The 17,482-nt window shown below is 38.9% G+C and overlaps 1 protein-coding gene across 1 annotated transcript; it reads right to left on the reverse strand.

The window, feature by feature from the left end:
• Nucleotides 1–8,498: 8,498 nt before the first annotated feature.
• On the reverse strand, nt 8,499–11,000 carry LOC125829385 (uncharacterized). The gene is made up of 3 exons (XM_049508610.1): nt 10,717–11,000; nt 10,349–10,453; nt 8,499–8,697 (listed from the first exon to the last, which is right to left on the reverse strand). The coding sequence occupies exons 1-3, from the start codon at nt 10,998–11,000 to the stop codon at nt 8,499–8,501; spliced, it is 588 nt and encodes a 195-aa protein (XP_049364567.1).
• Between the last annotated feature and the right edge of the window lie 6,482 nt (nt 11,001–17,482).

The following is a 17,482-nucleotide window of genomic DNA, read 5'->3' on the forward strand; positions in this document are numbered from 1 at the left end:
CTTATACTAATTAGTGTATCCTCATACTATGTCATTTTACCCTTCACTAAGACCCCTATATAAGCATTTAACACCAAATTTCCCTCAATTAAAATCATTCTCTAGAATTTTTAAAATAAGAACAAGTCTCCTCTACAAATATTTCACTCTCTAGAAGTCTTGAAAAAGAAGAGTCCAAGCTAGGGTTTTCAAGTCAAGTCTCCATTCCACTATTGAAGATATGTAATTGGCTTGAGGTATGATAGTTTTCATCTATGGATTCATTCCATTCATGGCATTCCCAAATTCTCCTATTTTCAAAGTTAGAATTCCCCAATTGAGTTAGGGTTTTCTTCTATGTTGTGGGTTCTTCTAATTGTTGATTTAATTGATTGATTTATGATTTATGATGACTCCCCATGTAATCCCATGTTTTCCAAGTCATGACCATACAATGTGGGATTTGGATTATGAAAGATGCTTATATGAAATCAAGCATGAATTGATAGAATTATATGATTTTAAGATGATTGTATATGATCCCATATCTAACCCATGATTTCTAGATATTGATGCATGAAAGTGGGTTTGAACTATGGAATGATGAATTATGAAAGTTAGCATGTTCTTATGGAGTTATGTATGTGATTTCAGGATGCTTTTAGAGTGAAGTAGCAATGATGATGATGTCGTTGCTGTATTGTTGAAAGGATTTTCACATATACACATCTATGCATGATTGTGAAAGGCATTCTCACATAATATAGGTTCCTAAGGTTGAAAGGCTATTCTCACCTAAAATGAACCAATGATTAAGGAATAATGTTAGTGTTAAGGCAAGAGGCAATTGCCCATGTTCCTTTATGAGCTATGATGAATAGGATTAAGAACTATTCCGTGGAAGTTAAGCTTAGCACCAAGTGGAGAAGTGGCAATTACCCCAGTCCCATACCTATGTGCCCTCATAGGATTTTCTAGAAAGACATTAGCTAGTGGATCCACAATAGCTAGAAGTTCATGGTCCTTACTGTGGCAAGTAGGACACCCCTTTTCAGTGTGAGGTAGACACCATATTCCATGTTGCTAGCTCACATGGTCTTATATGTCGGTTAAGACTACTTCCTGCCATTAAGCAAATGTTATTATGAAATAAGGCTACTTCATGGAAGTATCGTAAGGATGTTCTAAGATGAAGTTCACTTGCATTGATCATGGTTTAGTGACTTATGGTTTCTAACTCTCACAATCCATGTTTTAGCTTGATCATTGCACGTTTATGAAAATGTCCCTTTTTAGAATGATTTAATGTTTATATGAATAGATATCATACTTAGTACAATGTTTTATACTAACGCATTCTCTTGCCTACATTTCCCCAAATGTGGGGTCCGACAGTCAGGGTTCCCGGTTTCGTTGCTAGAGGTTGATTTGCGAGATTTCCAAGCTTTGGTGAGTCCTCATACTTTGAGGAATGATATTCATTGTGCTTAGTTTCCTTCTTATTCAGTTTTGGACATGCTATATGGGATAGGCCCAATTTCATTATATTGTACTAGATGGCTATTGAGACAAAGTGTTTAAGACTTCCGGTTTACTTTTATAAAATTTTGGACTTGAAATGTTGTTTTATGTCTTATGTTATATTTCTTATGTCATGAATGCTAAGTGGATTGTATGGGGCCTCTCGGGGTCCTATACGCCATGTTACATCTAGAGGGTACCCCTGGATCATGAAAAACTTGGTAATCAGAGCACAAGGTTTAGAATGGTCCTAAGATGTCTCATAAGCCACGTTAAGTAGTGTCTTGCTCATGAGTGTGAAGCACGCCACATTTATGAATGAGAGGCTACAATATGATTAGGAAAACTCCACTTTTTTCATTACTCTAAAGTCATGAGATAGATTTTAACTCTATAAGGTCTCTCTCATAATCTTTACCCAATGCTTTACATGATATGGCTACTAGAAAAGACTATGTTAGAAGGAATGTGATGGAGAATGTGAAACAAGAAGCTCCTCCTCAAGCTCCGGTTGATCCTTTGGATGAGCAGGTGACTAACGTGGAGTTAAGGGTTGCTTTTCAAGTCTTGGTTTAAGCAGTGACGGCTCAAGCCAATAGGAAGGTTGTGGTTCTCATGAACCCAAATGTGGGTACGACGACATCTAGAGTGAGCAACTTCACTAGGATAAATCCCCCAAAGTTTCATGGTTCTAAGGTTGAGGAATATCCTCAAGAGTTCATTGATGAGGTTTATAAGGTGTTGATGATCATGGGAGTGACGCCGGTGGAAAAGGCGGAGTTGTTCGCTTATCTACTTAAGGGTGTTGCTTAAATGTGGTTCAACTAATGGAAAGAATGGAGACCTGAAGATATGGGTCCTCTTGATTAGGAAAAGTTCAAAGTTGTTTTCCTTGATAGATTCTTTCCCCTTGAGATGAGGGAAGAAAATGTTCTTGAGTTTATCAACCTTCATCAAGGAAATATGAGTGTGAAAGAATATGCTTTGAAATTCACACAATTATCCCGATATTCTCCCTCAATAATTGTCGATCCTAGGGCAAATATGAGTAAGTTCATTTCGAGTATGTTCGAAATGGTGGTTAAAGAGTGTCGTACCGCCATGGTTGTTAATGAGATGGATATCTCTCGTCTTATGGTTCATGCTCAATAGATCGAAGAGGATAAACTTAAGGAAAAGTCTAGGGAGACAAAGAGGGCTAAAATTGGTGATGGAAATTTCTCTCATGCAAGGTCCGATTGACATGATCGTCCTATATTTAGACAAAGGTTTTCCAGTCAAGGTTCCTCCAATGCTCCTACTAGGTTCAACAAAGATAGGGTGTCTAACCCTAAGCCTCAAGGAGGAGATGTTAGTGGGTCCTTGTTGCCTAATTGTGCTAAGTGTGGAAGGAAGCATGCGGGTATATGTCTAGCAGGTTGCAATGCTTGTTTTTTCGTTGTGGTAAGATGAACCACAAGATAAGAGATTATCCTTTGGTTGCTAAGAATGAAGGGGATAATCGTCGAAGGGCTCAACCTAATCCTTCATCCAGTCCTAGTAGAGGTTAGAAGCAAAACAAGTTTTATGCACTTCAGACTCGTGATGAACAAGAGGGTTCTCCCTATATGGTTACCAGTATGTTTAAAGTCTTCCAATTTGATGTTTATGCTTTACTTGATCCCAGTGCCACCTTGTATTTTGTGACGCCATATGTGGCTATGAGGTTTGATGTGATTTCCTTGTCCCATAGAGATACTCTTGTTGACTTGGTAGAGCTTGATATGCTAGATTTTGATGTTATCCTTTTTATGGATCGGCTGCACTCATGTTATGCTTCTATTGTTTGTAGAACTCATGTAGTCAAGTTTCAGTTCCCAAATGAGCTTGTCCTAGAGTGGAAAAGGGGATATTTTATGCCTAAGGTTCGGTTTTTCTCTTGTCTTAAAGCTAGGAAGATGATTTATAAGGGTTGCATTTACCATCTAGTTAAGGTGAGGGATGTGGATTCCGAAACCCCTACTCTTGAGTCGATCCCCGTTGTTAATGAGTTTCCAAAAGTATTCCCAAATGATTTACCCGATATTCCTCCCGAAACGGAAATACCGTATGGCTCAGATACGCAACCTATTTCTATTCCTCCTTACCGTATGGCTCCGACAGAACTAAAGGACTTGAAAGAACAATTGAAAGATTGGTTAGATAAGATCTTCATCCGACCTAGTATCTCTCTATGGAGTGCTCCAATTTTGTTTGTTAGACAAAAGGATGGTTCTCTTCATATATGCATTGGTTATTGTCAATTGAACAAGGCGACCATTAAGAATAAATATCCTCTTCCAAGGATAGATGATTTGCTTGACCAACTTCAAGGAGCAAGTTACTTCTCTAAGATTGACCTTCGATCGGGTTATCACCAATTGAGGGTGAAGGAAGATGACATTCCAAAGACAGCTTTTCGAACTCAGTATAGTCATTGTAAGTTTTTTGCAATGTCATTTGGATTGGCTAATGCTCCGGCGACATTTATGGATTTGATGAATAGGGTTTTTACACAATACCTTGACATGTTTGTGATTATGTTGATTAATGATATATTGATCTACTTGAGAAGTGAGGATGACCATATTGATCATTTGAGGATCGTGTTGCAAATTCTCAAGGACCAACAACTCTTTGCAAAGTTTAGCAAATGTGAATTTTGGCCAAGGTCCATAGCTTTCCTTGGTCACATTGTTTCAAGTAAGGGTATTGAGGTAGATCCTAAGAAGGCGGATGCAGTCAAGAGTTGGCCTAGACCTCTATCTCCTTCGGACATTAGAAATTTCTTGGGCTTGGTTGGTTACTACAGAAGGTTTGTTGAGAGGTTTTCTTCGATTGCCTCTCCATTGACAGCATTGACACAAAAGAAGGCTAAGTCCATATGTTTCGAAGCTTGTGAGAAGAGCTTTCAGGAATTGAAGGATAGACTTACTTCCGCTTTGGTGTTGACGTTACCAGAAGGAATGGATGGTTTTGTTGTTTATTGTGATGCCTCGAGAATTGGGTTAGGATGTGTGCTTATGAAAAATGAGAAAGTTATTGCCTATGCTTCAAGGAAACTAAAAGTTCATGAAAATAGTTATCCTACCCATGACCTTGAACTGGCGGTGGTTGTGTTTGCCCTAAAGATTTGGAGGCATTATTTGTATGGTGTTCATGTAGATGTGTTTACCTATCACAAGAGTTTGCAATATGTGTTTAATCAGAAGGATCAAAATCTTCACCAAGGAAGGTGGCTTGAGTTATTGAAGGATTATGATATGAGTGTTCTCTATCACTCCAGTAAAGTGAGTGTGGTTGCAGATGCTCTTAGTCGGTTGTCTATGTGTAGTGTTTGTCATATTGAAGAAGATAAGAAGGAATTTGTTTGAGATGTTTATAGATCTTCCGGGTTGGGTGTTCAGTTTGTGGACTCCACCAAGGGTGGTGTTATAGTTCACAATGGTTCTGAATCGTCTTTTGTGACAGATGTGAAAACCAAGCAAGGTCTTGATCCAACATTTGTTGAATTAAAAGAAGCGGTGATTAAAAAGTCCATTGAGGCTTTCTCCCAAGGGGGAGATAGGGTACTTAGATATCAAGGTCACTTGTGTGTTCCTAATGTAGATGGATTGAGGGAACAGATCTTTTAAGAAGCCCATAGTTCTTGGTATTCCATTCACTCGGGAGCCACAAAGATGTACCGTGATTTGCAGGAGGTCTATTGGTGGAATGGGAAGACGAAGGATATTGTAGGATTTGTGGATAGATGTCCTAATTGTTAACAAGTGAAAGTTGAGCATTAGAAACCGGGAAGTTTGTCCCAAGACATTAGCATTCTGATAAACGCTCATCCACTGCTAAGTGTGGGTGATCGTAATCTAGTATAAAACCCAACAAAAGGTTGGGGTCGAACCCATAGGGAGAAATACAAGTTCGAATTCAGTTACAAAGTTATGAATGTAATCTAATTGGTGGTAGGAATAGAAATTATCAAAAACATTTAGTTAAATTGAAAAGGGTGACAACAAATGTCAGATGTGGGGATTAGGTTTATCAATTAGCAAATAAAACAATTACGAAAACAGGGGTTTTAACAAGATTAAGAGGAATTCTCGGGATGTGATCAATTATAAGTTAATTACACTATATAGGTAATTGAAATTTTACAATAATCTACTGAATCATTGTGGGTAGGCTAGACTATAAGTGCAATAGTTTTCTCTCGAACAACTATTACGGTTTGGGTGAGTTCTCTCGAACCTCGACAAGCTTTACACTACAAAACAGCCCACAACCTTAATTTATCCACTCTCTCGAGCTAGATAAGTAGAATCGAGTTTAGGATTCACTCTATCGAGTTGAACCCATATAAACCCAATAACTACAATCATTAATCAAAAGCTTTGGTTCCAAAACCACTTTTTCAAGCAAGCCAAGAACTCTAAGTTAGAATTGCATTAGCAACTACAATTAATAGATTAAAACCCAGCTAATGATTAAACCCACATTAAAACAACAAATAAATCATTAAACAACAATACCCATAAGCTAATTAGACAAATAATCAGATGATCACACCCCAAGAATTGGGGTTTTAGTTACACATCATAAAAAGAGAGAAACGATTAGCAAATACATTAGTCATGATCTGGGTAAAAGTTCCCAAGTCTTTACAATGGTCCAAATAGACTAAATTCCAAAACCAACTTGCAAATCCTCAAGTTTTAGGTTCAAAAGCTTCAAAGTCTACAATGGAAACTCAAAAACTCAGAGAAAAACTCAAAACTCTCGAACTCATGGAAAGAGAAACGTAAGAAGTCTCTAAAATTTCATTTAAAATTACTATTTATAGTTGCCCAATTTTTCGCCTGAAAGACAATTGGGCGAAGTAAGTCGGGCCTCAACGAGCCAGTCGGCGATCCGCCCTTTGCTCCAATCCATCACCGGTTCGCATTGGCCTTTTGTCTTCAGGGTTCTGTGACTTAAGGCGATCAAGGTTGCCATAGTGGAATCGTTTGGCGATCCGCCGACTGCCCATTTCTATCGCCAAATTGGTTCTTCCCCAGTGTTGGTACACTGCAAATTTGTGCAAGCTAAAGAGCCACTGGGAGTTCGCCGAGTGGTCTTGGTGATCACCAAGATCGGTTTTCTTCACTTCTTGAGCTTGTTTGCTCCTTTTTGCCCGGTAGTGTCCTTGCCTTGCTCCTTAGCTTCATAGCTGCAAATCAACCCTTTAACATCATTTTAGAGCATAAATTAGGCATTTGAGGACGCTAAAACTATCAAAACAAAGGCCTAAATGAATCGAAATCTCGGCCTCATCAACACCCCCAATATAAACTTTTGCTTGTCCTCAAGTAAAACTCAAGATCAATCGGTTCAACAAGGATGTCTACAAACAATGCTACTTAAGACTCAACATAGATGCACACAAAAGGTTCAAACTACACATACAATGCTCAATTATGCACTCAAAGATTCAAATTGTGACTAACTATTATAAAGTGTACTCAAGATCACAATGCTTGCTTCAAATGCAAGTTCAAGCTCAACAAAGGTATTCAAATGCCCTCACAACAAATATGATTCCATAATCACACAAAAATTTCTCTACAATTTAATGTTCCGGAATCACAAACAACTCTCATACTTACAAAGATGAACACATGCATGAATCCATCCTTAGGCTTGCCCTTATTTTCCAATCAACATTCGTTTCAGCTCACTCAAGATCACAAAGGTCTTTTTAAGGCTTGTAATGAGGTTTAGTGTAAAGGTATGGTTATTTAGGCTTAGTGGCTTCTACCTTCATGAAGTATGGCTTGAAAATCACTTTTTCTCCTTCTCATTCACATTCAAACGTGATCATAATCCACCCCATTATTCAACCAAACATGAAGCACCGGACACCCCATTTCTTTTACTATTTTTACACACTTTATTTCACAACTTTTTCTCTTTTTCAGTCTTTTTCTTTTCTTTCTTCTCTTTCTCTTTCTTACTTTTTTTTTACATAGAGGGGTTCCATCTTTTTTCACAACAATCCATCAAAGAGGCAATTTTTCACACTTCTTGACTTTCTTTCTTTTTCACCACACCCCAACTTAGGATTTTGGACTAAGTTGGCTATTCAAACAAACCAATACTTCATGAAGATTATGAGTGATGGGATAAAAGAGGTCAAAGTTGTTCAAGTTTCTTCCAAGAAAAGGATAGGCTCAAAAGGTGCCAAGAAAGGTCCACACATCTCACAAGGTTGGCCACAAAGAGGTATATTGTTAAATTGGTTCACTCTTCAAAATTTTTGCCTAATATCATTTCAATTGCTTGCTTCACTAAATCAATCGGACCAACGGAGCAAATTCTAGGTGCCATTAGGCACAATGTTTAAGACAACCTTACCACACAAGGCATTGATACAATTATCAAACAAGACTTCACACTTTCTAGCTAGCGTGCAATGCTCATCACAAGAGACTTCATCGACAATCGGCTAGTCATAACGAGATGCTAAAAGTTTACATATTGCCTATGTAACTTAGTTTGCCTCACCGTAACCTCACATCCATGTCGTTCAATTAAGAGTACTATTCAAGTGATCGGTATTGACCACAACTGACAATCGAAAATGCAAGAGAACAAGGTGGTATTTCTAACAAGTCTCCACCCCACCAAAAACATCCAACATTGTCCTCAATGTAACAAAGAACTAACATAACATAAAACTAAACAAAAGACAGTAATACAAAAATGAGATGCACTATACAAAAATGAGATGCACTAGCACTAAACGAACAGAACAGGGTTAGAAGGAATCTTCACTAGGTGGCCATTCGGCAAAGTATTGTGGAGGGCGCCGAACCACTCGGCGAACCGCTTAACTGCATGTATCTCGCTAAAATATCCAGAACGCTACCACTACAATTAGGACCAAAAGGCGATCGAGATCAGATATGCCGAACAGTATCAACGCATCGCCTAGTGTGCGTTAAACATCACCGAAGTTTCCAGAACTCCGACCCTACAAGACTATGCAAAGGGCGGTGAAAGTCGGGATCGCCCAATTTCTTTGGCACATCGCCGAGTAGCCTAACTACATTGCTAAATATTCCAGCATCTGATATCACTCTTGATACCACAAAAGTGAGCAAAGTTGAGATTGCCGAGTCCCCTCGACGGCTCGTTGAAATGGTCCTGGCATCACAGAGTCACCCATACCTGCACATTAGCACACATTATTCAAAACAGTAACACTTGGGTTGCCTTCCAAGAAGTGTCTTATTTAACGTCGTGGAACGATGTGGAAATTCTTTCAAGCATCTTCCAAATACACACTTCGAGCACCGAAATATCATGACATTCTTCAAAATATACCTTCCGACGTTGCCCATTCACCTTGAAAGTTGGACCCTCTATTTCTTCAATGTCAAATGCCCCATTTGTGAAGACTTGGGTTACCTTGAATGGACCTGACCACTTAGACTTCAATTTTCCGGGAAAGAGTCTCAATCGGGAATTGAAGAGTAGCACAAAGTCACCGACTTGAAATGCCCACTGAAGGATTTTGGCATCGTGCCACCTCTTCGTATTCTTCTTATACAGTGCTGAATTTTCATATGCTCTTAATCAGAATTCCTCCAACTCGTGAAGTTGGTTTACTCTCCCTTTCACAGCCTTATCCCAATTCGGATTTAGCTCTTTAAAGCTCATAAACCTTTGTGCTCAGGCTCAATTGGGAGATGACAAGACTTTCCAAACACTAGCTGGTATGGTGACATCCCAATTGGTGTTTTGAAAGAGGTATGATATGCCCACAGAGCGTTATCCAATTTGTGGAACCAATCTATCTAGTTTGCATTCACCATTTTTGCCAAAATGATTTTAATTTCGCGGTTGGAAAGTTCCACTTGACCGCTTGTTTGTGGGTGGTATGGAGTTGCAACTTTATGTTTTACCCCATATTTACTTAACAATGAGGCAAACATCTAATTGCAAAAGTGAGATCCCCATAACTAATGATAGCTCGTAGGGTGCCAAATTGTGCAAAAATATATCGCTTTAAGAATTGCACCACACTCTTGCCGTCAATGTTGGGAAAATCTACAGCCTTGAACCATTTGGACACGTAGTCCACTACCATCAAAATATATTTGTGGCCGAAAGAACTCACAAGCGGTCCCATAAAATCTATACCCCAAATATCAAACAACTCCACTTCTAAGATAGGATTAAGAGGTAATTCAGGCTTTATTGATACCCCACCTTGTTTTAGACAAGGGATGCATTGCCTTACAAAGTCATACATGTCTCGGTATAGAAATGGCCAGTAGTAACCACTTTGAAGGACTTTTGTTGTTGTCCACACTCAAATATGATGCCTACCGACAGGTGAAGTGTTGCACGCATTAAGAATGGCATTGACTTCTTCTTCTAGTACGCATCGACAAATGATATGGTCTACACATTATCGAAACAGATATGGTTCATCCGAAAAGTATTAATTCACATCAAACAAGAACCACTTCTGCTGATAGGAGTTCAAATCCTCCGGCATAATTCCACATACCACATGGTTAGCAAGATAAGCAAACCAAGGAATGTTATTTTGGGTCAGCTTCATCACTATTTCTTCTGGGAATTCATCCACAATGTCCCTTTCTTTGGGGTTGGTCACATTAGTTTCTAACCGCAATAAATGGTCAGCCGCCTAATTTTCACACCCCTTTCGATCTTTTACTTCAAAATCAAATTCTTGCAACAACAAGACCCACCTAATCAACGTCAGCTTAGCATCTTTCTTTGCCATTAAGTACCATAACGCTGCATGATCAGTATGGACTATCACCTTTGTGCCCAACAATATGCCATGAACTTGTCAAATGCATAAACCACAGCCAAAAGCTCTTGTTCAGTAACATTGTAGTTACGTTGTGCTCCATTTAGTGTCTTGCTGGCATAATAAATTAGATTTAAGAGCTTGTTGTGATTTTGCCCTAAAATGGCTCCTAAAGCGGTACCACTTGCATCACACATCACCTCAAATGGTTCGGACCAATCTGGGCTAATGATCACTGGGGTAGAGATTAGCTTTTCCTTCAAACACTCGAAATCTTTTGAGCAAACATCATCAAAAATAAACTTTGCCTCTTTCTCCAATAGATTACACAATGGATGTGCATTTTTTGAAAATCTTTGATAAATCTCCTATAGAACCTTGCATGCCCCAAAAAACTCCGAACTCCTTCAACAGATATAGGTGGTGGCAACTTCTCAATAACCTCAATCTTTGCTTTGACAACCCCCAGTCCCTTCTGTGACACTTTGTGACCTAGGACTATGCCTTCTTTAATCATGAAATGACATTTTTCCCAATTAAGGACCAAGTTGGTTTCTACACACCTTTGGCGGACCCACCCAAGATGCGCTAAACATATCTCAAAAGAATAACCTACAACTGAAAAATCATCCATGAATACCTCCATTGAATCTTCCACCATGTCAGCGAAAATAGAAAGCATTCACCGTTGAAATGTCGCTAGAGCATTGCATAACCCAAACGACACCCTTTTAAAGTCCCGTAGGGACATGTGAAAGTGGTTTTTTCTTGGTCTTCCGATGCAATAGAGATTTGGTTGTACTCAGAGTAGTCATCCAAGAAACAGTTCCATCCACGCCCTGCAAGTCTATCGAGCATTTGATCCATAAACGGCATTGGGAAATGATCTTTCTCGGTCCAAGAATTGAGTTTCTGGTAATCCATGCATACTCTCCAACCGGTGACCGGCCTCATGAGGACAAGCTCTAATTTATCATTTGTAACCACCGTGATGCCTCCCTTTTTGTGTACGCATTGTACCGGGCTCACCCATTTGCTATCCGCAATAGGATACACTACACCTGTGTCTAGCCATTTAATGATATTTTTCTTCACCACCTCTTGCATATGTGGGTTTAATTTTCTTTGATGCTCAACACTTGGTTTGCACTCGTTATCCAATTAAATTTATGTGTGCAAATCCCGAGTTGAATACCTAGAATATCAGCGATAGTCCATCCTATTGCCTTGATTTACCTTTTCAATACCTCAAGAATCAATTTCACTTGACACTCAAGCAATTCAGCTGCAATGATAACGGGTAAGGTATTATTCGCCCCCAAGAATGCATACCGAAGATGAGCGGGGAGCACTTTTAACTCAAGCTTGGGCGGCTTCTCCGTGGATGGTTTAGCGGGAGGACTCTCTCGATTCTTTAGATCAATGTCTAGCTTCAATGGGTTCCTTGAGTGCTCACTTAACCCCGATAGAGCAGCTACTACTTCATCATACCCTTAAACTTCGGTTTCATCATAATTCGAAAGAACAACCTCAAGAAGATAACTCATACGCATCATTTTGCTCACACTAGCCACCGCTTCATCAATCACATCAATCATGGAAACTACGTGAATGTTACTATCTTGCTTCATTGATTTGCACACATTGAAAGTGACCTCATCTTCATTTATCCGAAACTTCAATTCCCCATTTTCAACATCCACTAAAGCTCTTCCGGTTGCTAAAAATGGCCTACCCAAAATAATAGGAACCTCAACGTCAATCTCGCAAACAAGAATAACAAAATCAGCCAGCAAGATGAATTGATCCACCTTTACCAAGATGTCATACAGTATTCTAATGGGGTGCTTAATTGACCGGTCCGCCATAAGAAGCCGCATTGTTGTGGACTTTGATTCCCCAGCCCAAGTTGTTTAAAGATTGCATAGGGCATCAAATTTATACTTGCCCTTAAATCACACAAAGCTCTAGCAAATTAAAGCATACCAATGGTGCATGGGATGGTGAATTCTCTCGGATCCTCTTTCTTTATAATCATCTCGCTAGTCATAATGGTACTACAATTATGAGAAACTTTGATTGTTTTAAAGTCCATGCTTCGCTTCTTAGTGACCATCTCCTTCATGAATTTTGCATATCCTGGCATCTCCAATAATGCTTCCACAAACGGAAGATTTATAGAAAGTGTCTTAAACACGGATAGGAATTTCTTGAACTCTTCATCCTCATTTTTCTTTCTGAAACATTGAGGAAATGGAGGAGCTATTTTGGGAAGAGGTTGCATTATCTTTGGAGTTGAGATAGCCTTTTCTTTACCTTTTTTCAACTCATCGGTGGGGCTTTGCTCAAGACTTTCCTCCTTCTCTTTGAGCATGTCACTTTTCGGTGCTTGAACGAGTCTCTCTTTCTCATCGATATTTTTCTGTTCTTCATGAGTGATCCCCCCCATTATATTTACCAACTGCTATCTTTCCACTTCGAGTCACAACTGCTAAATCTTTGTCATCATCAACCCTTAAAGTTGGTACACACTCAGCTTCACCCCTTTCAAATACCATGGATTCTAGTTGTGCTGAAATTTGGCTCAATTGACCTTCAAGTTGTTTGATTTCATCTGCGTGAGAGTTCATTCTATTATTCAATGATGAGAAATTGGCTTTCATCTCCTTAAGTGTTTCAATATATCCTTCGACCTTATCTGGGATATGCGACAACAATTCATCCACTCGTAGGTTACCCGAGCTATCCTTTGATCTTGGGTTGTCACTTGATTGCGTGTGGTCTTCTTCATGACTTTCATCTCTCCTCCAAGGGTCATTTTGTTTAGCCCATTCTTGATAATATTGTCTCCGCTCTTCTTCCTTATAGGAGTTCCAACCTTGATTCCCACCCTCCTTTGAATAGCGCGGATGAGAACCCTCCTCAAGTCTAAACACTCTTCTGACTTCTTTGGGTTCACCAACATTTTCTAGCACTTGTTTTTGTAACAACTCCAATTGGGACATCATTTTGCTAATATTCTCATCCCTCTCTTTCTCTTTGTCAAGTTGCTCTTTCATCATCCTAAAACTAAATGGGGAAACTTGGTCCTCTTGAGTGTACCATGTTTGATTGATCTTTGTCATTTCATCAAGAACGGACGAGGCTACCTCAAATGGTTGGAGCATTATCCCTCCTCAGGCCAGCTGGTCTGCTACTCCTTTGTTCACTAAGGAAAGACTCCTATAAAATTATTAAAGTGTCACATCACCTGGAAGCCCATGAGTAAGACATTGTAATAGCAACTTTCGATATCTCAGCCAAGTCTCATGAATCGGTACGCATTTTCACCATCTTTGAAGGCGGAAAGAACCTGACGTAGAATATGTCGGTAAGCTCCTCCCATGATAAAATGGAGTCCCTTGGTAGACTTGCTAGCCAGTTGGTTGCGTCCCCATTAAAGAAAACGGAAACATTCGGAACCGAGCTGATTCTTGTGTAACATCCTTGAGTGAGAACGGGCTGCATACCTCCATGAAGTTATGAATATGCTCATGGGGGTTCTCATTATCTAGTCCCCCAAATATGCCCTTAGCTTGTAAGAGGTGCAGCATTGTGTTTGTCACATGAAATTCAGCATGATCCACAACCGGAGGTAAGTGAATAGCACCTACACACCTTAATAGAGCTTCATTGTCATGAAAGAACTCACCACCATCATCTTGTTGACCACGTTGGTTCACGGTGATTTCAGTTGCACTCATCCTATCACCGGATCACAAACAGCTCACAACAAACGGTAAGTTGATTCAACTACAACACAAAGAAATCACAATTCAAACTTCAATAATAGAATTCTAAACAACACCACTCCCCGGCAGTGGCTCCATTTTGATTAACGCTTGACTACACCTCATCTAATACTAGGTGTAAACGATTGTAATCTAGTATAAACCCAACAATCGAGTTGGGGTCAAACCCACAGGGAGCGGTACAAGTTTGAATTCAATTATTAAGTTATAAATGCAATTTAGATGGTTGTAGGAATAGAAATTGTCAAAAATACTTAAATAAATCAAAAGGGTGACATAAATGTTAGATGGGGAAAATGGCGTAAATTAGCTACCAAACCAATCACGACCAACAAAGGTAATCAAGTAATTAGGAGATACTCTGGGGCATTACCAACTAACTGTCACTTTCGCTAAATGGGCTCTCGATAATTACCAAAGGTTTCTAAATCTTAGTGGGTAGGCCAGACCTTTGATTCAATAGTTTTCTCTCTAACAATTACTATGATTCAAGTGATTTCTTTCGAACACAAACAAGCTTAACAATATAAACGGCCCAAAACCTCGCTTTATCCACTCTTTCGAGCTAGATAAGTAGCCTTGAGACTAGGATTCACTCTCACGAGCTAAACCGACAACAACCTAAATACTACAAACGCTAAATTATGACCTTGGTTTTACACCTCTCTCTCGAGGAAGCATAAAACACTAAGCAAAATTTCAATAAGAAATCCAATTTATCAATTTAACACCAGTTATAAATCAAACCCACATCAAAATAGTAATAACTTCAATATTCCCTAACACCCATCAGCTAATGTAGATAATTAGTCGCATGGTCATACCCCCAAGAATGAGGGTTTTAGCTACTCATTATAAAATTAAGGATTCAATACCTATTACATTTTCCATGGCTGGGTATTAATCTTCAAAACCTTAAAATAAGTCAATGTAGCTTCAAATACAAAACCCAATTCGAAATCTACTTGAAAATTGCTTCAAAAACTAACAAGAATAGTGTTTTCGTTCTAAGTCTGAGTTTTTACAATGTTTTCAATGGCTTCTCTCTTCAAAAAATCAATTTATACTCTTTCAAAATTTTGCCTTTGGGGTAAATCGGTGAGGTAAGTCGCGCTTCGCCAATAGGTCGACGAGTCACCAATCGCTCCTGTCCATCGCCTTCTTATCTTGAGTTTTCGTCTATTTCACATGGTGACTTTAGGCAATCTATGCTGCTAATCGATTTCGTGATGCGCCTTTTGCTTTTGTTGATCGTCATTCTGCTTGCATCCTCACTGATGGTCCTGTAAACATCGGTGGACTAACCCCTCATCGTTGGTCCAATGGTGAGTCACCGATAGGGAATGTCGTTCGCCCAATTTCTCTCGTCTCAGGAGTGGCATACTGTAACTTTGGGCGGGCTAAAGAGCCACTCAGCGGTTTACCGAGTGGTTTTGGCGATCACTAGGATCGCGTTTCTTCACTTCTTCAGCCTTTTTATTCCTTTTTTTCCTGGTAATGTCCTTGCCTTGCTCCTTAGCTTTCAATGGTGCAAATCAACACTTTAACATCAGTTTAGAGCATAAATTAGGCATTTGAGGACACTTATACTATCAAAACAAAACCCTAAATGAGTCGAAATCTCGGACTTATCAGGTGTGTGTGCATGAAATATGTGGTTGTAAAACCCAATGGGTATTGATTTATTATCTCTAAAATTGGTTGTTATGCATGAATCTATTGTTGTCTTGAAGTTTTTAGGTAAAAATCATTGGTTGCAAACATTTTTTGAACTCTCTAACACTATTTGGGCTTGAGAAAACAAAACATAGTTGGGCAAAACTTTATTAGTGAGGACTTGGTGAAATTATTCATTGGATTAGAACTAGATATAGTCTAATCCGACTAATTCCCCATTTATGGATATGAGCTAGATATAGTATATCCACTCAAGCATTGTTAGGTTTTTTTATTCCAATGGTCTTGGAGTTCGAGAGAATTCAAGGAATATATGTTTGATAGTTCGAGATAATATCGAACATACCATTTATAAATCTCTATCCAAGTATTAACCAATTTATATTTGATTAATATTTGCCTATTGTGTTGAAACCCCATCTCAATGCACAAATCCTTAGTCATTTCCAACGTTGGTAAAACTCATTTATGTTAGTCCTTGTGGTTTCAACCCCGACATCATAGGTTGTGTATTGTTTTTGAATATGATCATCTACATCTTAAACACAAGAAATAGTTAAGCGTCATAAAAAAATGTTGACTGAAGTGCCATAAGGACAAGTAAAAGTTGTCTTTTCTTGATTCTTAGAAGCGATCATAATCTGATTGTAGCCTGAGTACCCATCCAGGAGACAGTAATACTCCTTCCATCTTATTTTGTCTGACATATAATCATTGAAGGGAAACAGATAGTGGTATTTCCTTGTAGCATCATTCAGCTAGTATTTGTCCATGCAAATACTCCAACCAGTGACTTTAATTGTCGGGATCAACTCGTTCTTTTCATTAGTCACCACAATCATGCCACCCTTTTTCAGTACACAATACACAAGACTAGCCTACTTGATGTTAGAGGTGGGATTGACAATTCCTATGCCTAACTATTGTATCACTTCTTTTCTTACCATTTCCTTGATCACCAGGATCAATCATCATTGGTGTTGTCCGCTAAGGCTTGTGTCCGACCTCTAAGTTGATATTATGCATGCACAAAATCCGGACTAATGACATGAATATCTGATATCTTCCCCGTACAACTTTCTTTCTTCTTTTGAGCACATCTAAGGCCGCACCTTAGAAATATCTGTAGAGGGAACTATTGGCAAAGTGTCGTTATCACACAAGAAAGCATACTCAAGATGATATGAGAATGCCTCCAACTCTAGATTTGAGGCTTCTTCAATCAACGACTTTGGTGGGAGTCCCAACAATATATCTAGAGATTCCTAGTCACCTCTTTTAACAAAAGCACTTCCCACATCAAGAGTTTGTACTACTTTATGTGCTTCATAATAATGCTCAAACGTCCTTTTTAAAATCAGTTAAAAAGGACAACAATGGCTGTCAATAAAAATACCCAACAAAGAGTTGGGGTCAAATCCCACAGGGAATGGTTTATCGTAGAGAATTTTGTTAAGAAATTTGGATTGTAAAATCCTTCATTTGTGGTAGTAAAGATAAGTGGGTGGATGATTCCACCAATTTAATAAGAAAATTTGGTTATCAATTGTCACAATTAAACTAAAATTACAGTAAATTCAAGAAGTAACAAGCAATTTAGAAGTGTGGGAATTGGAAATTAGTGTCACATAGGTGATGAACATTCATGAATAGACTCGGTCATCTTCCATGACAC

Source organism: Solanum verrucosum, unplaced genomic scaffold (genome assembly GCF_900185275.1).
Source record: "Solanum verrucosum unplaced genomic scaffold, falcon-dt-bn FXZP01000044.1, whole genome shotgun sequence".
In the NCBI taxonomy this organism is placed as follows: Eukaryota; Viridiplantae; Streptophyta; class Magnoliopsida; order Solanales; family Solanaceae; genus Solanum; species Solanum verrucosum.

Bases quoted from the DNA above. Each gene is read 5' to 3' on its own strand.
- LOC125829385 (XM_049508610.1), bottom strand. From the start codon at position 11,000: ATGGTGGAAGATTCAATGGAGGTATTCATGGATGATTTTTCAGTTGTA. The intron at 10,454-10,716 runs GTTCTATAGGAG...TTATTATGCCAG, and splicing joins AGTTTTTTGGGGCATGCAAG to CAAGACACTAAATGGAGCAC. The intron at 8,698-10,348 runs GTGATAGTCCAT...CTGTGATGCCAG, and splicing joins GCATATTGTTGGGCACAAAG to GACCATTTCAACGAGCCGTC.